The sequence below is a fragment of the Eptatretus burgeri genome, chromosome 16 (genome assembly GCF_056783735.1).
Source record: "Eptatretus burgeri isolate ZD-2024b chromosome 16, Ebu_testis_v1, whole genome shotgun sequence".
Taxonomy (NCBI): Eukaryota; Metazoa; Chordata; class Myxini; order Myxiniformes; family Myxinidae; genus Eptatretus; species Eptatretus burgeri.
The window spans coordinates 9,484,575-9,508,453 of record NC_140976.1 but is presented as its reverse complement, the minus strand read 5'-3'; the positions used below and the strand labels follow the sequence as shown (position 1 = coordinate 9,508,453).

Here is a 23,879-nt window from a genome sequence, read left to right as displayed (position 1 = left end):
TTAGATGAACTGCAGGTGCTATGCAGGTGCCATTGGGCTAACCAAATACCAAAACTCCTGCCAGATTCGACAAACCCCCAAGGAGAAGATGGATTTTTACGTCAAAATTCGCAATTTTCTAACTTCGTGACCTTGTGACCTTGAGCTTGGGACGAAAATGAAAAATCGAGCTCCGTGGGACTACGCAGGTGCTATTGGGCTAACCAAATACTGAAACCCCTGCCAGATTCGACAAACCCCCTCGGAGAAGATGGATTTTTATGTCAAAATTCGCAATTTTCAAAGTTCGTGACCTTGGGACGAAAATGAAAAATCGAGCTCCGTGGGGCTATGCAGGTGCCATTGGGCTAACCAAATACCAAAACCCCTGCCAGATTCGACAAATCCCCTCAGAGAAGATGCCCATTGAAATTGGCTACCCCCTAAAAACACGTTTTTTGGGCGTGGCTACGTCCATAATGGGCACACCACGCCCATTCTCAGGAAAACACAACGAGATCATGATATAAACCTCCCACCAAAATTTTATCAGGATCGGATCAAAACCCACGGAGCTATGCTCGGGACAGTTGGACAGACAGACAGACAGACCAAATAACGAATATAGTGGTCACTTACTTTTTCGTGAACCAATTACAGGATGTAAGGGGTAATTTTGGAGCGTGTCACGCAGGAGAAGGATTTGGCGGTGGTAATAGATATGGGAGATAAGCAGGCAGCACAATGCCAGGCAGCTATAGGTAAAGCAAATAGGGTTTTCGGTTGTATGAGGAGGGGGATGAATTATTAATCAAAAGAGGTGGTATGAACATTGTGCAGGGATTTAGTGAGGGTCACATCTCGAATATTGTGTGCAGTTCTGATCACCATAACTTAGGAAGGATATAGATACCACAGAGAGGGTTCAGCGCAGGACTACTAGATTGATTCCGGGCATAGTTAGACTCAGCCATGAGGAGCGGATGAAGGAGACAGGGCTTTATACAGTAGAAAGGAGGCGGTTACGAGGAGGCATGATAGAGATGTTTAAGATCATGAAAGGTCGAGATAAAATAAGTGAAGATGAATTATTTAACAGAGTCGACAGTGCTCGGACCAGGGGCCATAGCCTGAGAGTAAAGAAGAGGAGAGTTAAGAAGGTTGTAAGGTAGGGGACATTTACTGAGAGAGTAGTTAATGCAAGGAATGGTCTCTCTGGAAAGGTAGTGGCAACAGAAAAAGTAGATACGTTTAAATTAGAATGAGATAGGGACCTGGAAGTTATGGAGATGGAGGGGTATGGGGATGTTGATAAGTCTTTTAGGTCGTTTGAGCATTGATGGACGATTGTGTACGGAGTGTTGTTGGTGTGGGTCTTGCCAAGGGGGGGGTTGTGTGGTTGATGTTGTGTGTCTTAAACCAAGCCCATGACCCCTTCCCTGAGGGGAAGAAAAAAAATGCTAAAACTTCCACCAAAAAATAAAGTAAATAAAACAAACGTATACAATGAGAGAGAAATGCCGAATTTTGTTCCCGTTTTGCGACGTCAAATCAGGAAGTATCCTGTTGAAAATAGGCAGATATTGAAGGTGCTATCAGCAAGGTGGCTAGATGTACTTTTCGTGATGAACTCACTATTATCAATTGTGAATTTTGGGGGTGAAAATTGGCAGGACACACCCAATGCGCTAAAGAAGGAAGTAAACCTGTTACCACTTTCATTGAATAAGAAAGTCAAACGCCAAAATCGGTATGGAAAAATTAATCGTATGGAAGATGCAGTTCCTGAAATTGGACAGCAGGCGGACGTTTCAGCTTTGAGCAAAAACGTGTGTAAGATGCGTCACAACAGCTCCATCAATCATGTTCCGAGGTACATTCGTGCTGCATAGCTAATGCGGTGCACATTAACGATGGAAAACCACAATAATTAATCGTTCTCTCGGCTCTCATTTGCTTATTATTGATCGTAGAAATACAACTGAGCACTTTTTGAACTCAGCGCATCATGCCGCACACGGTGATATCTATTTTGCATTCGATCCAATCACTTATCGATCCTATATTGATGTTAGTACGTGGTACCCTCTTAAAACGCAAAGTCTTCGGAAATTATTCATCGTCCTGTTGATTTTTTGTGAACCAAGTAACCCACTCGCACTCTGGAATGATCATAAAGCTGTGTTAGCAGAGGATTTTTTCCAGCCACAACGTTCATGTTGACGAAGACCGCGCAGGCGAAATGTACAATCTTTGCTTGATGGAAATAGAAGACCACATCCTCGCACACGGAGGTAAAACTCTGGATTACTACAACCTTCCTGTGGGAATCCTGTCATTGACTGTACAACGGCGAGCGACGTACTTCGCATGAGCAAGCCATCTGATCATGAATGGGCATGGCGATACAGGTAAAAGAAAATGAACAGGCAGCCAGCACGGCAGCTATACACTTCGAACAACAGCAAGCCATCTGATCTTGAATAGGTGTGGGGATACTGGATATAGCATGTGGACAGCCAGCGAGCTCGACAGCAAATTACTTCGAACACCAGTAAGCCATGTGTGGCTGCTGGTTGCATCATTGGTTGGGACGCGGCTATGCCGCTGATGCAGTGTCCCCCTTGCCAGTACACTGGTGCTCATTTTGCCGACCTTGGAAGGATGACAGGCTGAGTCAACCTCCTGGTGTATTTTAATTCAACGGCCCAACGGGGCTTAAACTCAGGACCCTAGGATCCCAAGCCACCACCGTAACCACGAAGCCAACACCAGGCTATATTTCTGAGAAGTGACGTCCTTGTTTCACTTCCCACAAACAAGTTCCTTTCTCAAACTGTAGAGGACATTCAATGTTTTGTATGTGAACGAAGCAATCATTTACAAAAGCATGTTTTCACTGCGGATGAATAGGCTGTCAGATAAAGACATGGTAGTGCTCACAAATGGCAGACACCCAGATTTATTAATGGGGTTATTGTTCCATGGAGAATCATTTACAGGCACAACTAATGGACACATTTTTTCTTTCACATGTACTTTGTGTAGGAATGTTGACCTGATGATGCATATTTGGTGATTGGGTTCGAAAAACGAGTGGCAATAAGAGTTTATTAACTTATAGCTGGTTGCAGTTCTATTTTGTACACATTAATAACGGCCCCCTGTACACCATAAACATAATATTTTTCACCACAGTTTAAACATTCCTCATTGTTGTCGTTCTATTTTGAAGAACATAAATCATCAACCTGTTATGTCCTTTTCTGAACAGGACGAGATGAACTTTTGGAGGGGATTCAAAGTTTCAAACCAGAAGCTGAGAATATAAAAGCTGCCACATTCCTTATGCTGGGGCATATCGGATCGGGCGAATTCAGCTTCGTGAACTCAATAAACACGGTTTTTGCAGGACGCCTTCGCCTGAGTGTCCTCTCTTTCTGGAGAGCAGGAAGTTTCACCTTGAAGGTAGTGTTCTGATTCAATCCAATGTGTATTGATCTCCTATCTCAGAATGCAATGTACCACGAAGCAGTTGCAGTCTTCCCACTGCTATTCTCACGTTATTACCCCCACCGCCGAAGATGGGCAAAAGTTATGTTTTCACCCCAGTCTGTTTGTCGATCAGCAGGATATCTCAAAAGGTTGTTGAGGGATTCGGCCGAAATTTGGTTGACAGGTTGGGTGTGTGACGAGGATGAATTCGTTGGATTTTGGTGAAGATCTGGATCCGTTTCGGACACGACAATTTCGAAGAGATTCATCACCATTGAGAGATTGGGTCAAAAACGATATATAACAAGTCTGGAGACAGCAATGGTTCACGAGCGGTATTTGACGATGTAGATTGTTTCAGAAGTCAAGGATGAGACAATGTGATAATTTTTGACCAAGTTATAAAAATGATCAACATGATGTGGTACGGGTGACAGGTTTTTCACTGCAAAATGTCGAAAACCCGGTTTCGTTCAACAACTTTCAAAATTTGACCTTTGCATAACCTTTACAGGTCACAAAACAATGTTGTAGACATTAAAATAAGGAAACAGGATACGTGCTCTAGCTTATTGGAGTTTGTTCGTCGAAGAAGGTCGAAAACCCGGTTGGATTCCCACAACTTTGAAAATTTGACCTTTGTGAACTTTAAAGGTCAAAGGTCAAGGATTATGATCTTTGGTGCAAAACTTCCTCTGGAACATTCCAGAAACAATATAACGTCATATAGGCGATATGGCATTTCGCACTCTTCGGATTATCCATACTTTGATGAAATCAGCGTAAAAACAAACTTGAAAGGGGCACCATGGGCAAGGTGTTCGAGATTGAGCAAAATGGTTTTGAGACTTTAGATGGAGAATGACCTCAAGATTATGCATAAAAAATATTGTCATCCCCGCTCTCAAAGTTTTGGCGGTCGTATTATTTTTATGTCAAAATTTGCAATTTTCTAAGTTTGTGACATTGGGATGAAAATGAAAAATCGAGCTCGGTGGGGCTATGCAGGTGCCATTGGACTAACCAAATACCGAAAACCCCTGCCAGATTCGACAAACCCCCTCAGAGTAGATGGATTTTTATGTCAAATTTCGCAATTTTCTAACTCTGTGACCTTGTGACCTTGACCTTGGGACGAAAATGAAAAATTGAGCTCCGTGGGGCTATGCAGGTGCCATTGGGCTAACCACATTCCGAAACCCCAGCCAGATTCGACAAACCCCCTTGGAGAAGATGGATTTTTACGTCAAATTTCACAATTTTCTAAGTTCGTGACCTTGTGACCTTGCCTTGGGGCAAAAATGAAAAATCAGCTCCGTGGGGCTATGCAGGTGCCATTGAGCTAACCAAATACCGAAACCCCTGCCAGATTCTACAAACGCCCTCGGAGAAGATGGATTTTTATGTAAAAATTCGCAATTCTCTAAGTTCGTGACCTTGTGACCTTGACCTTGGGACGAAAATGAAAAATCGAGCTCTGTGGGTCTATGCAGGTGTCATTGGGCAAACCAAGTACCGAAACTCCTGCCAGATTCGACAAACCCCCTCGGAGAAGATGCAATTTGAAATCGGCTACCCCTAAAAACACATGCTTTTTGGGCGTGGCTCCGCCCATAATGGGCGGACCACGCCCATTCTCAGGTAAACACAACGAGATCATGTTATAAACCTCCCACCAAAATTTTATCAGGATCAGATCAAAACCCACGGAGCTATGCTCGGGACAGTTAGACAGACAGACAGACAGACAGACAGACACACACCAATAACGAATATAGTGGTCACTTACTGACTCGTGAACCAATTAAAATCAATGCAAATCAAATGAAAACCTAACCAAAGCTGTTAGGGCAGAAGTAACCCTAACAGCTTGGTACAGTCCTGCATTGGAGTAATCAGAAGGAACCCGAACAAGCAAAAAGCAAAGATGAAGTCATCAGGAGGAACCTGGATAGGATTCACATTTCAGCTGCTACTCCTCTCCCCTCAAACTCATCCAGGCACAGCCAAGTGAGCCTCATTTTTTAAAAAAATCAAAAATTAAATAATTCTGGTTGCCAGACCATGTGGCCGATCAAGTTGAAATTTAAAACATGCATTCTCCATCACGAGTGGATCATAATTGTGAAGTTTCACATCGATTACTTAAGCGGTTCCAGAGAAAACATTAAAAAAAATATTTTTCTTCAATCAATTATTCCTGTAAAAACTTGTACACTGAAGGCTTGGGGAACATTTATGTGAAGTTTCCCCTCGATCTGTCCAGCCTTTCTGGAGAAGAAGATTTTATAGGTTTTACGGTATATCCAACATGGCTACCAACCCATGTGACCAATGACATCATGTGTAAACATTTTGTTCCTCATGGGTAGGCAGTCATACATGTAAAGTTTCGGCTCGATCTATTCAGCCACTTCAGAGAAGAGGATTTTTGAAGGTTTTTTGTTGTTTTTCAAAAAACAATATGGCTGCTAAATCATGTGACCGATGATGTCATCAAAAACTTTTATGTGGAACATTTTATCCTGAGATGGCCCTCAAAAATTTTCATACTGATCAGATGTAATGTTCTCCACATGCAATTATGACGTCATCAAAAAAATCATGCTTCTTCCCCGTGAGGAGGACTTACCTTGTGCCAAGTTTCAAGTTTTTTTTCCCTTCGTGCTGTTTCAGAGATACAGAAGTCCAAAGTTTTTCCATTTTTCCAACATGGCTGCCACACCCCATGACCTATGACATCATAATTATCATTAAAACATTTTACATGAGTCATCACACCGATGGTGAAAATTTCGTTTCAATCTGACAAGCAGTTGCAGAGAAAAACAATAAAATTATGTGTGGGCAGACAGACAGACAGACTAACAAACACGAAAAAGACTTTTCAGATTGAAATTGATTTTAGAAGTTTGAACTTTTGTTGGCCTTTGACCTCTTGACATTAAAAATAGTTGTATTCCAAATTCAGTGATGCACTATGCAATTGCTGCCTAATTTTCAGGTTAATCGGATAAAAATTTACGATTTTTCAGATGAAAATTGATTATTTTCGAAGTTTCACCTTGAGTTGACCTTTTGACCTCAAATACTTGCTTTCCCAATTCAGTGATAGACAATGCAATTGATGTTTAATCCCCAAGTTAATAGAATGTACAATGATGATTTTTCAGTTGAAAATTGATTATTTTAGATGTTTGCCCTCGAGTTGACCTTTTGATCTCAAAAATAGTTCATTTCCCAATTTAGTGACGCACTATAAAATTGATGTTTAATTTTCAAGTTAATAGGATGTAAAATGATGATTTTAGAAAATAGACCTGAAGATGATCTTTGACCTCAAAATCAATGGGCTTCTCGGTTGAGACAACTTCTGCAACTAGGTAAAGTTTCGTGATGATTGGTTTAGAATTGTGACCTGTAGGCGATTGACAGACAGACAGACAGACAGAACAAAATCGACTGACCAATGTACTTGGAAAATCTTCCATTTTGCAAGTAACAAACGGACCCAAATGCAATATCCTCCCCTTCGTCAAGGGTAACAAGACTGAGAATTGTTTTGCAATACCTATCCCCTACCAACGTGATATTTACGAAGTCAAAAAAGGGAAAAACTGAAAAATTGATGAAACTCTCTGAAACTCAAACTTTTTCTGTAACTTATCATAATAAAGCCATGTACCAAGTATCAGTTGAATATGTTAAAGGGTGTGGGGAAAAGGTCGAAAAAAATCACAGGTGGGACGGACAGATGGACAGACGGAGAGCAAACCTATAGTCCCCTCCGGTGAAACTGGTAGGGGACTAATAAGTACAAACTTCACAAACAGCAATGCAGCTATCCATTAACTCATGACTCTCAACATGGGAAATCGGTTCACACATTAAACCCAGCCGGTTCTCACTGGGTGAAAGGTTGGCAGCGAACGCCATTGGTCTTGTCAAAGTCCGGAGGGTGCACTCAAATAGTGAAACCGACACAGGCAGTCGTACCATAGTCCTCAGAATGTGAATCCCTGAATCATCGAAGCATAGAGGAGAACTGATTCGGCTGTGAGAGCCATACCACTGGAAATGAAGATGGGAATGGGTAAGATAAGAAAATAGAGATTACGTGATCCAAGGAGCAATCTTGGATCGTGTCACACAGTAGAAGGATTTGGGGTGGTTATTGATACAGGGGTAAACAGAGAGGGCAGTACCCAATGGCCAAGGCAACAAGCAGCAACACATCAACCTGTACGTACACCTCGTATTGTGGGAGTGGCAGTAGAAACGAGCACAGTTATGATGGGTACACAGACCATTAACCAACCCAGATAGCAGAACGACATTGGGCCATATGTGGGCTAACGTTGGCAATAGATCGGAAAGGTAGGAACGGTCACAAGCGGATTTCAAACATCAGTCCAACGTTGGCAATGAGGTGTAAAAGCCATCCGACGTTGGCCCAACGTCGGTGTACCATTTGGGAAGTGACCAATGTTATGGTCTTGTAACGTGACCGTCATGTTATGGGCAACCACTGAACTAAGTGACCACTACACATGGAAAGAAAAACACAACTGCCCGGTTTGACGTCCCTATTCTATAGCGTGCTTCTGGATGTATCGCATTGCCCCCTGCTGGCATTTTCATCATGGAATCTCCCATCAGGAATCAAATTCAGTGTGAACAGCTCAGTGCAGCAAGTCAATACAACCGAGGCTATCCTGCCCCTACCTCCAAGTATGCCACAAATAATCCAATGCCTGAGATTATGAGATTTGATTGGAAATACAGATCAGAATACTCATACAAATGGACAAAGCAACGATCAATAACCGAGATGATGAACAAAATGATTATGCTGCGTTTTACTATTTTCGATTTTGTAATGTTTTACCTTAACAACACAACTTCTGCCGTACACCTCCATAGGGTCACCATGCTCCGTGTGTGCTGCTTCCGTGGAGGTAGTCGTGGTGCAGAGTCTGCACACTACTTTGCTCAGGTCAGTCAACGCTTTGTAAGGAACTATCAAACATGACTGAACATCAAACATCAGTGAAATTCAAAGCCATTCAAGATCTAAAAACGATAAAGATTGAAGACATGAATGTATAACATCCAACATATTGAAAACAGCTGAGAACCAACCAGTCCCTGAGATCTGTTTCAGCCTGACATGGTATACATAGCAGACAGACATGAACATAAAATATAACCTGATTAATAAGTAATTATAATTCCTGCCATCTTCCTCATCCCTGTCTGCACTACTGCAGCAACACATCTCAACCACTTCCCTTCATCGCTTCCTCTGCTCACTCACCCAAAGAGCTCGTCACCTGAATCCGCCACAATATCATCCCTTCTCATTTGCACCCAGGGGTGGCTTTTTCACCAATCAAAATTCCCACATTTCTGCCACAATTTCTGCCAAACGTCGGCTTTCGTCCATCACTCCGCCTCACCAAACGTCCACCCAGTCCGAAATGGGCCCTGATGTCGAGAGCAAGCTTGACATGCTCATTGAGAGAAAAAGAGATAACAGGTAATACAAGGAAAAAATATTAATTATCATTACAATGATTTTTGTAATCACCATACCTCATATGCAAACCACAATGTCAAACTCGGTGATGCCAATGATAGTTCTTGTTCTGTTAAGTTAAATAATTGTTGGATGTTCAGTGGAGTGTACTTTCCCTCTGAGCAAAAATTTAAATGCAGTTACCAATTCTATAAAATGTAAGGTAATTATCAATTTTTGTTTCCAAACATTCAGATGTCACAAATCTGTGAGGATAGCTCAAGGTTGATATGAACTTTATTTATTGTAGAAACGTGTTGAAAATCAAGGCTGGAGAGTTCATTGAACACCTTACCCTGTGCAGTTTTGAGAAACATACACAAGGAGGCGCCTGCGAGTGGCAAATTTGATTGGTTGTGATGATATAAAATTCCGTAATATTTTGTCGAAGGACAGCAAAACAGCAGGACTTTGAAAAAGTATCAAAAAGTCGATTTGGGTTCGAGTGTTCAAATCTATAATTCCATTGAAATAAAATAACATTTTAAAAAGCTGTGGAAATATAAAATGAGGAAGTTTACCGCCGTTGAGGCAGCTTCTTTTACACTACCTTATTTAACACGTTACATTAGGTATTTGTGCCTGTTGTTTGTGTCCTTTGTGACATCTTTAAAAACAGTAAATTTCCTGTTTGGAATGATTTTCAATTTGGTTTCACTGTGAGGCAGACATAGTTTATATATATATATATATACATATATATATATATATATATATATATATATATATATATATATATATATATATATATATACATACATATACATATAATCTCACTTCTCTGTGCATGGACGATCAGGAAAAATTCAGCGCCATAGTAGTGCAAAACTACATGTTTGTATTCCGATTCATGTTCAAAATACAACATTCAATTAAAATGAAGCTGTTCCTCAATCATAAACTGACGTTTGTAGACAGACAGACAGAAGTGAACCAATTGCTTATAACCCCGCTTTTCACTTCGCATGCGTGGGGTAACAATAGTCAAATGCTGAAATTTTGTGCAAAGATATTGTCTACCTGGAGCGAGTTATGTCGGAAGTGACATCAATGAGTCAAAATAATTATGGGGGGGAGGAGGAAAACCCCGAAGATGGTGGAAACAACGTTATGTGTGCTGTGGAATGGAAGTGCATCGTGAACATTTCAGTGATACACATTTTGATGATGCACATCTTTCACAGTTAGTTGTGCATTCATTTGAAATTGGACAGTGCGTTAAAAAATAGCTCAGTGAGTGATCTTGAACATTTTCATGTGCAACCAACTGCTGTCACTCAAACATCAAAAAACGCTGAATTATATACATTTTTTGAGAACCAACAAATAACGATAAGTGAACTGTGACAGAAGAGCTGGATGTAAATGTGGCAGTGGAGGAAATGATCAATTACTTTTTACTCTGGGATTCAATAAGTTCAGTACTAAGTTTCGACCTCAACTCGACCAGACGTCAAAGGGTGTAGGTAATCTTGCGATGATGGGTTGGGAAGTTAAAAATCATTCCCCAGACACTCTAGATTGTCACCTTGTGATTTTCATCTCTCTGGATTGTTGAAAGAACATCTCCATGGAATTAAGTAAATGAACATAGAAGATGTCGAAGATGCACACCCGTCCCAACGATTTCTATGCAAGTGGTTTCAAGACACGACCACCTCCACAGCACAAGTATATACTGTATGTGTAGCAAGGGAATACCTTGAAATTAACTTCCCAATACTTTAAAGTTTTCTTGGAAAAATGTCCACGTCGACAACTACAGTCGTTTTATATCTCCAACAGAGTATAACGGTGCCATATATTTTCTCCAAAGCCAAGAAGGTACATCGGTTTGAGTATCTACCTCTGTCTGTAACAATCAATACGTACAGGGGTAAACCAAATCTGTAAATGTAAAATAAACGTTTTGTTTTCTTCCATCACAAGTGTTCATGCAGAGAGTGAGGAGCATAGTGAGCTGTGTCCAGTCAACTCCTACACAGAATGGGACCCCCTTGAGGAGGTGATTGTGGGGTGTGCAGAAAATGCCTGTGTGCCACCATTTACTGTCGAGGTGAAGGTAAGCTCAACGGATTCACAAGTACCAAACTGCATTTCAAAATCAGCTTGTGGTTTGATGATGATCAAATGCGGTCACTTACATGATATTTGTATCACCTTATTTTAACCCCCTCTGCTTCATCTAATGTTCCTTTGAGTTAATCTCTCTCCCAAGGCGAATACCTCTCAGAATGACTGGAACTTCTTCAAAGAGAATGGTGGAAAACCATTCCCAAAAGAACACTTAAAGTTTGTAGTTGCTCAGATCTCTGAACTCTGTCGCGTGCTTGAGGGTGAGGGAGTGACGGTTCGCCGTCCTGACATCATAGACTGGAGCAAGCCCTACAGCACACCTGACTTCAAGTCCACTGGTGATTAAAAAATAAAAAACAGAAGCAATGAGTGGGACATATAGAAGTCGAAAGTGTATTTTGAACAAATCAGGTGAGGTTTGATATATAGTATTCGACAAACAGAACAGCAAAACGCAAGAAACATATCATAATGGATAGACATGTTTCCTTTATAACTTGCATGTAAAATAAGAGATTTCCTCAATGGATATTGCTTCCCAGTGCAAGAACAGGTGAACAGGTGTCAACCTTGTGAAAACCCCGTTTGGCTACTTTCAGCAATATTGCAGTGAGGGACTCATTGTAATTTTATAATAGTTGATAATTTGGACAATGTCATCTCTGTTCTGCAGGCCTCTATGCTGCTATGCCTCGAGACATCTTGCTTGTGGTTGGCGATGAGATCATCGAGGCCCCAATGGCATGGCGCTCACGCTTCTTTGAGTACCGTGCTTACCGCCCACTGCTTCGCGAGTACTTCCGCCGTGGTGCTCGTTGGACAACTGCACCAAAACCCCTCATGCAGGATGAACTCTATAATAATACTGTAATTATTTTTTGTACTGTAAATACTCCAATACTGTACTGCAAGTCGATTTTGGTGAAGATCCGAATCTGGATCTGGATACAAGGTTTATTCAATTTCTAAGTTAATATTCACCATTAAGAGATTGGGCTAAAAACGATATATAGCATGATATTTCAAAAATTAATTGGGCCCGATATGTTCTCGTGGATCAGGCATTACGTGGCGCAGGTATGCGCTCTACCAGATGCCTTTCTCAATTTTTTAAGTGTCTACATCACAATACATTTCAACAAAGAATATACAAATAATTTAATGCTTCTTTTACAAAACATACTTTGTATTTGAATTGAAAAAAAAAAACATATTACAATTTTCTGGCACATGATGTCACCACAGTCCACACTTTTAAGGGCGGACGTCCAGTTCAAGAGCCACACACTCAGAGCAGGAGAGTTATAGTTAGTTTATAGGAGAGTTATAGTTTTAGTTATAGTTTTAGAGAGTTATAGTTGGTTTTCTTGGACAACTGGATAATTATGAACACAAATGATGAAAAAATATTTGAGAAATGGCCTTCTGTCCTCGGGCTGTCATTGCTCGTACCCGAGTGGCAGCCACCTCAATCTGCAACTTAAACTTGTAAATACTGTAAATAACACCTATGCAGCTGTGTGCTGTGTCAATGATTACTTCTGTGTCGATCTGTCTTTTGCAATGGTTCCCCAAATTTGTTTAGCACCAGCACCACAAAAGGTTAATCTAGCTCTGTGTAACAAGGGTATGCTTCTGAACATTTCATTGGCTGTTGTATCATTTTGAATCTGACTTTGGCAGCTATTTTTACTAATATAACGAACTTAAACGAGGCACCTCTCTTAATTGCTTGCTTCTCTTTCCAAGTGGCTTGGCACGTGACTTGCAAAGTGGCTGATACGGAATGGCTGGGTTGGTAAGCGACAGCAAGCTACTTGCTAAAGGAACACACCCCAGGATGGTGAAGCTTATGGAACAATTGTTTTTCATTAAGTTGAGAGGAGTCTCACATTTTCCACCAGTCTGACATGCTATTGTCCTCTGTTTTTAAACACAATTAGTTGCTTCATTTATTTCACATATGTAACTAGAACGGCACTCAGTAGAACACATATACCTCCACCAGGTTGAACAGTTTACGTTTTGTGTTCCCATTTATAGGCCGGATCTGCATCTGGACTTGAACCATATTTAACCGGCTTGTTCTTGTCACCTCCCCAACGCATCCACCAAGTTTTGTCATAACCCGGCCACAACCTTTTGAGATATCGTTCAATATATCGTTGCGGCATTGTCCCTCAATGGTGAAGAATCATTTACAAAATTATCGTATCCGCATTCGGATCAAGGTTTTCACTAACATCGACTCAATTTGTCCCCATCACACACCCAACCTTTCCACCAAGTTTCGTCCGAATCTGGTGTTTGTTGGGTCACCGAAATAGGTGACCCTGATTGTCAGTAATTCTGTCTGTTTGTTTGGATGTTTGTTCGTTTGTCATCAGCATAATTGGTAGTAAATTCGTGGGCGGATTTTGACCAAACTCGGTTGGTAGGTACATCTTATGACCTCGTGCTTTGGAAATTGTGATGGTTGCTAGGGACGCTTTGGTTCCCCAGCAACAACTGAAAAACCATCAAAATCGGTTCCGTTCATGCGAAATCAATTCCAAAAGCCATTATCCCACGTAGGGTTATGAAATTTGGCACGAATGATGTACTGGTGATGCTCTATTAAATATGTTCCGGTTTTGTGATATATGGAATACTTTACCCGCAGCGCCCCCTACAATTAGGGTATGCGTGGAAAATGTCCAAAATTGAAGTCCCCCTAGCGACCAGGTGATTGTATCGATACGAATGAAACTTTGCAGGTTCATGGTACTCAATGAGTACTACAACTTTGTCTCAGGACATATTGACCGATTTTGCTTTGGTCAGGGGATCAAAGGTCAATTAGTGCAAAAATCGATAATATGAGAGAGCTGGAGGTGCCTTCGCGCCAAATGCTACTCCTCCTAGGGTTACTGTCGGATGGTCATGAAAATTTACACTAATCATCTGGAATACATTGTGCACAAATGATCGAGCCGGATTTTCGATTTAGATCTTTGTTCACCCACAGCACCCCCTCGAACTTTGGGGATTTCCGATTTCAAACCGCATTTTCAGTACTTTTCATTCAAATGGATACCGAGTAGTTATCAGGAGATGGAACTGGATGAGATTTGATGTGCATAATCTTCAGGTGATTCCCTATCCGCTATATGACATCCATTTTGCTCTATATCTTATAGTTTCCATGCTGGGCGACCCATCACCGCCTACCAGCTTTGTGTTTGTTTGTCTGTCTGTGAGCAGGATATCTGAAAAATTTGTGGACGGATTCAGACAAAACCTGGTGGAGAGGTTGAGAGTGTGACAAGAATGAAATGATTCGATTTTGGTGAAGATCTGGATATGGATACTCGAATTTTTAAGAGATTCTTCACCATTGAGAGATACGGTTAAAAACATTATTCAGTGCAGCACCATATCTCAAAAAATTGGGGGCGGATTTGGAATAAACTTGGTGGACCGGTTGGTTGGGTGTGTGACGAGGACAAATTGATTATATTTTTGGTGAAGATCTGAATCCTGATCTGGATACGAGTTTAAACAAGGACAAATGTGTCCAAGAGCAGCGTCCTTAAGGTTTTATCGGCTAAAAAAAAAAACAACTTCCGATATTTCGTCACGTGCCTTGATGAAGCCAATCGCGGGACCCGTCATAATGTATTTACGTATTTACGATATATAGTGTATTTACGAAATTACAATACGATAAATGTAATAACTTTTAAATATTAACGAGAACTTTTCGAAACATTAAAGCAAATGTCCGAATATATTTAAAAGTTCATGATAGACACTCTCAAAAGGCACCGTCAATGTTTGGGAGCAAGACTGTGTCAAATGCCTGAGATCAAGGGCCACCATCCCTTGTTTGGAGAGCAGCATGTCCAGCATGAACTGGCCTGATCTGTATCCAAACTGATGATCGTCTGCGATCATGCAGTTGGAGAAAATGAATGATTTGTTGTCAACTGAAGTAATATTGGAAGTAAGCTAATGGTCCTGTAGTTTAGAGTATCTGCTTTTGCTCCGTCCAATCCTTCTCCACCCCAGAGACTGTGGTTTTATTCATGTTCATCAGCATAGAATCTGCAAAAAAGAAATCGCTGTACTGTATAATTATCCTAGTTTTAATGTTTCACACATTTATGCTTGTTTGTGTCTCCATGGATTTCTCAGCCACCGAGACATTTAGTCTTTCTCCTCCACTCCACCTAAGGACTATCCCGTGTTCTCCGTCGAGGATAAGAATGCACTCATTGCAAAAGGCCACTTCGTTACAACGGAACACGAGCCCTGCTTTGACGCGGCAGATTTCATTCGAGCTGGAAGGGATATATTTGTGCAAAGAAGCCAGGTATGATGACGTAATTGCTTTTATTACATCACCATTCATATTGATAATGTAATCCTCATTTGTCAATCATTTCCTTCTCATTACCAACATCCCAACAGTGAATGTCAGAAGTAATAAAGCTTGGCACCATTTCGCTGGATGTAGGATTTGTATCATACATTTATCATTGGTTACAGGTCACAAACAACTCCGGGATCGAGTGGATGCGACGACACCTTGGGCCACGGTTCCGCGTGCATAAATTGTCCTTCCGTGACCCAAACCCAATGCACATCGATGCGACCTTCAACATCATTGGACCAGGGTTGGTGATTTCAAACCCTGATACACCTTGCAATCAGGTAAGATTAGAGATCCTGTGCATGATTTCAAGGATGTTCCATAGAGTATAGAGCAGCGACAAAACCATCTCTGTCCGTCACTTATTATTGCAGATTGACATGTTCAAGAAGGCTGGATGGAGAATCATAACACCTCCGGATCCACTGATCCCACATGGTGAGGTTGTTTTCCTGGTGAAGTGTCAAGATGATTCCAAAACCTAATTGTCAAAATGTTTTTAACAGCTCAATTCAAATATTTTTCTCAATTAGATACAAATTTCAGAGAATATTTTCAATTCATCCCATATCCTCAAATTATATCACCTTCCGATTGTGTTCCTCTGTCATTTCTTTCTCATCCAACACAGACCACCCACTTTGGATGTCCTCTCGCTGGCTCTCTATAAATGTGCTGATGCTTGATGAACATCGAGTGATCGTTGAGAAAGAGGAACAAACGACACAGAAGATGTTTGAGAAACTTGGTAGGTTCCTCACACTCTCACGATGTCTCTCCGAAAGGACTGTTTGGAACCCCATCCCCCATCTACTTTCTCAACAATTCTCTGGAAGAAGTCTTTTCTTTCAATCTTTTGGGTCTCACTATCTGCCATGACCTTTCCTGGGAAAGCCACATTTCAAACCTGGCCTCCAAAGCCAGTCGCCGACTGGGAATCCTTCGTCGTGCAAAGTCCTTCCTCGACCCACCTGAGCTCCTGACCACTTACAAAGCTTTCGTCCACAGCTTGATGGAGTACTGCTCTCCCCTCTGGGCTGGCGCTTCTGCCTCTCATGTTTCTCAGCTTCACACTGTGGAAACCAAGGCATTTAGGATCATTGGTATCTCCCACGATAAGGCTGAGTCTTTGGGCCTCTCACTCTCTCACTGCAGGCAGGTCGGTGGTCTTTTTGTCTTCTCCCGTCTCCTCTCCAATCTCGCCCCCCCACCACTGCTCTCTGTACAATTTGTCCCCACCATATTTCCGCAGGGCGCTCAGGTCCGTCAACAACCCCCTTCTGGTAAAACTACCAAAATCACGAATCACTGCTCACCTTCACTCTTTCATTCCTCTTTTTTCTCAACTTTGGAATAAACTCCCTCTCTCTATTCAATCCCATTCTTCCCTCCAGGCCTTCAAAACAGCTGTTCACCACCACGTCTTACCACCCCCATTCAAATCCTCGATCTTTTCTACCTCGTTAACCCACCCCAAACCCACCTCCTTCAAATTCCCTGTTTTCCTTCCTGAAAGTCCATGTTGTGTCCATCTTGTATACCCCATGTTCCCAACCCCATTCATCTCCCTTCCACAGATTTAATGTCTCTATACCTCACTGTTTTATCCTTCCAATGCCCCTCTTATTTCATTCCCTCCTTGCTGTGCGTTGTGTGGTATCTATCATTTCTTGAAAGCGCGACTGTGTCGCTGATGCAGTGCCCCTCTTCCAGTGCACACTGGTACTCATTTTGCCGACCTCGGAAGGATGACAAGCTGAGTCAACCCCCTGGTGCATTTATTGAGCAGCCAACGGGACTTGAACTCAGGACCCTAGGATCCCAAGCCGCCACCCTCACCACGAAGCCAACACCAGGCTTTGCATACGAGTCTTGACAAGGTGTACAAAAAACAAACAAACAAACAAAAAATCAGTGTCTGATATTGTCCTTTCCAAGACTAATCATGCGTTTTGCTGCATGACCTCTGCCATTCAAACGAGGATGCACCATGGTAGAAATTTTGCCAGATGCTGATCAATTATATTTTGGTATCACATAATTGGTACTCCCTCGTAGAGACATCAGGATTAATTTCATCCTCACAGCCAACTGAGAACAGGCTTTCCAAAACATCGACATTAGTCTTGAGGAGTTTGAATATAATTCCATTTTGAGAACTAATTGATTAATAATTTTGGAACACAGGTGGATTTATCAGAACTCCTTGCTGATCTATACGAGCAGCAACACCACCACTAAACTTGCTGTAGTACACCAATTAAAGTTTTATAGCTTTGAATATTCGGTCTTCAGAAGAATTGAGGGGTCGGCATTCATTCTTTGGAAGAGCAGAAGCAGCATGTCCAGAGTTGAGTGGCAGGATCGGAATTCAAACTGATAATCAAAGATCAGGCAGTTTGAAAACAAGAAATATTGAAAATGGCAGCCATGATGGCTTCCATGATCTTACTTGTAATTGAAAGTAAGAACACACCTAAAGCATTTCGGTAAACCATTTCGGTTCAGTAAACCATCTAACCAAATGTTCATGCCAAATTCAATCATCTTGCATCTGAGAAATCGTCACGACAAGGTTTCAGTGTCATCTGTATTTAAGATCACCGTGATGTCACCATCCCATCCCATCCCAACCCCATCCCTTTCATGAACGTTGACCATTTGCCTTTCACTCTTTTCCCATGATATTATACTTCTCAGAAATCTCCCTCAAGCACTCATCATGTATCACACCAGTCCGATGAGTATAATGCCATTCATCATGTGTTTGATTAACAGCTGTGATTTGTACGATGGGGGAGTGGGGGGGGGGGAGTGTGACCAATGCTCTCTTTTCACCCATTCATCCCACAGGAATAACCCCAATCCCTGTGTCTATCCGCTTTGCCAACTCCCTCGGTGGCGGATTCCACTGCTGGACATGTGACATCCGCAGGCGTGGGGGTTACGCTTCATACTTTGAATAAATGTTATTGTTTTTTTAATCTTGACTATTTTTAGCCATTCTTTGTCAGGACGTAATTGTTTTCTTTAGTCACAAAATGTGATAACGTCATTGGATTTTTAATGATAATTATTTTCATCATTGTGCTGTATCCCTCTTTTTCCTTCTGTTTGTGCCGAATCCATCTTCCCATTCTGATAACATTTTTATTACTCTGTTGTTACTCAAGATGGATTTTTCATAACTGCCTTTTGCCTCCCCATTATTTGTTATTGCATGTTATCTTCAAGGTGGATTGATCATGTTAATCGTACCTTTGAAAAAAAAAAGATCTTTGTTGGGAATAAATAGCAGGAGTCCACAATATACTTTATGTTTTCATGCAGGATGGGTGGTGGAAAGTGGTGTGGGGATTGTGGGAGGAGGGGAAGTTGGGGGCATGGAGTAAATTGGGGAAGGAAGAGAAGTGTGGGGATCGGAAGGAAATGCAGATTGGAAGAGTGTAGGATATGTGAGAGGGAAGTGGCACGTCGGAGGCATACATCAATTGAAGAGGAAGGGGACAACACAAAGTCCGGTTTTTACATGTTATAAAGAGATGTAAGCCTGGTGTTGACTTGGTTGTTTGGGTGGCTTGCTTGAGATCCTGGGGTCCTGAGTTCGAGCCCCGTTTGCTGCTGAATTAACACCAGGTGGGGTTGACTCAGCCTGTCATCCTTCCGAGGTCGGCGAAATGAGTACCGGTGTACTGGTCCCAGTGTGTGCCCCGGTGAGAAGAGGTAAACCGCATCCCTACGCGTCATAAGAGACGACTCAATGGTTGGCGTCAGGAAGGACATCCAGCTATAAAAAATGTATTACCTCAAAAGGGGAACCATGATTGTCATGGGGCCCACAAGGCTCACCCCTGTTCTCGCAGAGAAAAAATGGTCTTAAATTACGTGTGTGTGTGTGTGTGTGTGTGTGTGTGTGTGTGTGTGTGTGTGTGTGTGTGTGTGTGTGTGTGTGTGTGTGTGTGTGTGTGTGTTCACGTTATAAAGAGATGATGACAAAGCAACATACCTCAACAGAAGACAATGACAAAATTATTACCTCCACCACTGAAGGTGGATGAAGGTTCTGTTTTCACCCCTGTCCATTTGTTTGTTTGTTAAGAAAATATCTCAAAGTTATCAACAGATTTGGACGAAATTTTGCAGAGAGCTTGGGTATGTGACAAGGACGAAATTATTAGATTTTGGTGAAAATCAGAATGAGAATCTGGATCCGAGAATTTTAAAAGTGATTCTTCACCATTGAGTGATGGGGCAAAAACGACAAAGGATATCTCAAAAAGTTGTGGACTGATTCAGACGAAACTTGCTGGTCAAGTTGGGTGTGTAAAAAGGAAGAATTGATTCGATTTTGGTGAAGATCCAAATCCTAGAATCTCTACCATTGAGTGATCGGGCTAAAACGATATATAGCACGATATTTCAATAAATTATATTCAACAGAGTAGATAGTGATAGGACCAGGGGCCATAGATTGAGAGTAAAGAAGAGGAGAGTTAAGACGGTAGCAAGGCAGGGGACTTTTACTCAGAGAGTAGTGAATGCATGGAATTGTCTCCCTGGAAAGGTAGTGGTAGCAGAAACAGAAGATTAGCTTAAATTAGAATTAAATAGGTACCTGGAACTTATGAAGGTAGAGGGGTATGGGGATGTTGGCAGGACTTTTAGGTAGTTTCAACACTGATGAGTGATTGTGTGCATGTGTATGGAGTGCTGTTGGTGGGGGTCTCGTCAAGAGGTGTTGTGTAGTTGATGTGCGTTTTTTATCCAAGCCCACGCCCCCTCCCATGGGGGGAAAATACAAAAAAAAAACACTAAATTTAAATTTTAAAAAACATTTTCATTTTCTTCTTTTGATCTAGTGTTGATAGATTGGTGTGGTGTTGATGTGGCACAGACATGATGGGCTGAATGGCCTCCATTTGTGTCTAATTGCCCTCCACCTGTGTCTAATCTCCTTGTGTGTTTGCTTGATAAGAAAACAAATGCTTCACACATCTCAATTCGCTGTATTCCCATCTGAACTTCAGATTTCACTCATTCAACTCACTATCTCACACCGTGGGGAAGAGTTCGGAAGTTTGGGTTGAGGGTTCGGAGAGTCTCCATTTATTTATTCTGTACAGGCTTAGAAGAGGGCTTTAAAAATAAAAGGAAGAGTTGGAGAAGGATAAAGGGAGTATGGGAGGAAGCAGGAAAGAAGGAGGAAAAGTTTCTGCCATTTTAAGGATGTAAGAAATAGATATCTTTTCTTATCAACCCTTTCATATGCAAATACACGAGTCCTCGGGACACAAAACCATCAAACTGATCCGACCCACTTCCATGGTCAGCTTTGTTTTCCATCAACAGATGCCAAAGGAAGACATTATTCAGAAGATTTTAAAAAAGAAAAAAAAGAGCCACTTGGCCGAGACCTCCATGTGCAGGCACGCACGCACGCACGCACGCACGCACGCACACTTGGGGATATAAAAATAGCTGGCTGTAACAAAAATTTGCCAAACAATGACAATCTGTCAGTAAATTACTAAAGGGACACAAACCCATCGTAGGCTGAGGACGAAGTCTGTGCGGCCACAACGAGCAGCCAGAATGTGTGCTGAAAAGGATAATGACTGCACCTTCTCCAGTGAGAAAGGGGATCCCTGCCTCACGAGAGGACTGAGCTCTACAACAAAGCTAAAAAGGTGTCACCTGTTCTTCAACCAACAACTACTAAGCTTCAGACAAATCGGCAAAGATTATCTCTCTCTTGCTTTCCATAAATCTAATTCGTTCACTTTGAATGCAAAGAGCATCAACAATCAGCACTCGTCCTTTTGAGTTCTGGGTTACTGACTCCCATTTCATGCTTCACCATTTGCACCTCTCTTTGCATAGTGCACTACATCCTCTACTCCGTTTTTCTTTCTCCCCCCTCCCCTCTCTTTTGTTGGGACCAATGTAAGCCTGCTGCCTTGCGTCAGCGAAAGACGACGAGGCTGACCCTATGCCTCCAAATAATATATCTATATATCTATCTCTCTCTCTCTCTCTCTCTCTCTCTCTCTCTCTCTCTCTCTCTCTCTCTCTCTCTCTCTCTCTCTCTCTCTCTCTCTCTCTCTCTCTCTCTCTCTCTCTCTCTCTCTCTCCCTCTCCCTCTCCCTCCCCCTCTCTCTCTCTCTCTCTCTCTCCCTCTCCCTCTCCCTCTCCCTCTCCCTCTCTCTCCTTTCCTCATTGCCTCGGAATCAATGGGGCACCTGTGTTTGTAGTTCCTGTGATAAAGTGTCTGAGACTTGGTTTCTTTGCTCGGAGTTAGAGCTTTGTTTTGTGACTGTTTCCTTTGTATAAATGATCCTTTTTGAGAAATGTTGGAAACCGTTTTCCAAACTGCACGATCATCTTCTTCCATTGGTTAAACATCGTTTGTGATTCGTGGCAGGGAGTTCAGCTATGCCCTTTCATTATGGTTAGATATGAGCCAACATTCCACTAACGGTATCGCTTGGCGTTTTGACTGATGGCAGTGGTGCGTTGGGAAGCACGGTCCTTATCTGGGGTGATTACTTTGCCGGTAAGGTAAAGTGGGATTTGGATGCTGGATCCTACTTCCATTAAGTGTCTCAAACGGCGTCTGTGATTGCACAGTAACCCGTCGCTCCATGGAGTTACACAGGGTCCATCAGCTTCAGGGTCATCGGCTGGGAAGTGGGTCTGAGAACTCCCTCGCAACCCCCACCAACCGTGAACCCGGAACAATACATTTGTGATTTTCTTTGCCTTGTACAGATACAGTTGTACAGTATTTTTTCACAACTGCAAAGTTGCAAGCATTGAGAGAATAAAAAGCAGAAAGACAGAAAGGTTCTGTGGTGAGAGCGAGCGAAGCGACTGATGGGGCAGGATGTGGGAGGGGGAATGGTGTTTGTCGGAGAGGGGCGAGTGTTTTAGGAGGGGGTGTCCCGTACACTTTTTTTTGTATACCTTGTCGAGGCTCGTGTGAGAGCTAACTCACAACGTACAGCAAGGGGTCATGAGACAAGAGGGGCAGGAGTGGGAAGGACAAAACATTGGGGAACAGAGACATTAGATCTGTGGAAGGGAGAGGGATGGGGTGGGGAACATGGGGAATACAAGATGGACATTACAGGGACTTTCAGGAAGGAAAGCAGGAAATTTGAAGGAGGTGGGCTTGGGTGGATTAACGGGGGTAGAAAAGATTGAGGATTTGGATGGGGAATGATAAAAGGTGGTGAACAGCTGTTTTGAAGGCCTGGAGGGAAGAATGGGATTGAATAGAGTGCGGGAGTTTATTCCAAAGGCGGGGAAAAAGAGGATTGAAAAAGTGAAGGTGAGCAGTGATTCGTGATTTTGGTAGTTTTACCAGAAGGGGGTTGTTGGCAGACCTTGAGCGCCCAGCAGAAATGTGGTGGAGACAAATCGCAGAGAGAGCGGGGGGGGGGGCTGGAGAGGAGATGGTAAAAGACAGAAAGACCACCGACCAACCTGTGGTGAGAGAGTGAGATGCCCAAGGACTCAGCCTTATTGCGGGAGATGCCAATGATCCGAAATGCCTTGGTTTCCACAGCGTGACGCCGAGAAAGGTGGGAGGCAGGAGCACCAGCCCAGAGGGGAGAGCAGTACTCCATAAAGCTGTGGACGAAAGCTTTGTAAGTGGTCAGAAGCTCAGGTGGGCTGAGGAAGGACTTTGAACGACGGAGGATTCCCAGTCAGCGACTGGCTTTGGAGGCGAGGTTTGAAATGTGGCTTTCCCAGGAAAGGTCATGGCACAAAGAGACACAGAAGCTTGAAAGAAAGGACTTCTTCCAGAGGATTGTTGAGAAAGTGGATGGGGGGGGGGTTCTAAACGGTCCTTTCAGAGACACATAGTGAGAGTGTGAGATTTGTCCTTTTTCAAACACATGTTCCACGTGTTGGACCAGTTTGTGGTTTTATCCAAGCTGTGAGCGAAGAAGCTGCTGCATGCCGGTCTGAGGGATGACCGATGGTACAGCAGAGGGTGGAGTCATCAGCAAAGAGATAAAGAGGATTTTCCAGAGTCGGAGAGATCATTGATGAAAACCAGAAAAAGAACAGGGCCCAGAATGCTACCTTGAGGAACTCCAGCCTGTACAGGAAGAGGGGATGAAAACTCCATTTCGGGCCATACGGTGACTGCGACAGGAGAAAGGTCTGCGAGCCATGAGTGGAGATGGCCTTGGATTCCATAGGAAGAGAGTTTGGTGAGCAGGGCAGGGTGCCAGACTGTGTCAAAAGCACGTGATATGTCCAGGGATACGGCTCGGATTTCCTGTCTGGCATTGAGGACCTCCATCCATTGATGGGAGAGCAGAAGCA

At 42.6% G+C, this 23,879-nt stretch overlaps 1 protein-coding gene and 1 long non-coding RNA gene across 2 annotated transcripts; one reads left to right on the top strand and one right to left on the bottom strand.

Annotated features, from left to right (window-relative positions):
- The first annotated feature begins 3,299 nt into the window (after window positions 1-3,299).
- LOC147010469 (glycine amidinotransferase, mitochondrial-like) lies at window positions 3,300-18,852 on the top strand. The gene is made up of 11 exons (XM_085860549.1): window positions 3,300-3,447; window positions 8,398-8,470; window positions 8,745-9,013; window positions 10,982-11,114; window positions 11,271-11,466; window positions 11,802-11,995; window positions 15,345-15,482; window positions 15,659-15,823; window positions 15,917-15,980; window positions 16,174-16,290; window positions 18,396-18,852. Exons 2-11 carry the CDS (start codon window positions 8,405-8,407, stop codon window positions 18,506-18,508), a joined length of 1,455 nt encoding a protein of 484 aa, XP_085716675.1. The 5' UTR covers window positions 3,300-3,447; window positions 8,398-8,404; the 3' UTR covers window positions 18,509-18,852.
- LOC147010470 (uncharacterized) lies at window positions 6,113-8,502 on the bottom strand. The gene is made up of 3 exons (XR_015052588.1): window positions 8,363-8,502; window positions 7,383-7,545; window positions 6,113-6,207 (listed from the first exon to the last, which is right to left on the bottom strand). It is a non-coding gene; the product is annotated as an uncharacterized LOC147010470 (long non-coding RNA).
- Window positions 18,853-23,879: the final 5,027 nt, after the last annotated feature.

Excerpts from the sequence above, each read along its gene's own strand:
- LOC147010469 (XM_085860549.1), top strand. The coding sequence starts at position 8,405 with ATGCTCCGTGTGTGCTGCTTCCGTGGAGGTAGTCGTGGTGCAGAGTCT. Across the intron at positions 11,115-11,270 it reads CATTTACTGTCGAGGTGAAG|GCGAATACCTCTCAGAATGA; the intron begins GTAAGCTCAACG and ends CTCTCTCCCAAG. Across the intron at positions 15,981-16,173 it reads GGATCCACTGATCCCACATG|ACCACCCACTTTGGATGTCC; the intron begins GTGAGGTTGTTT and ends CATCCAACACAG.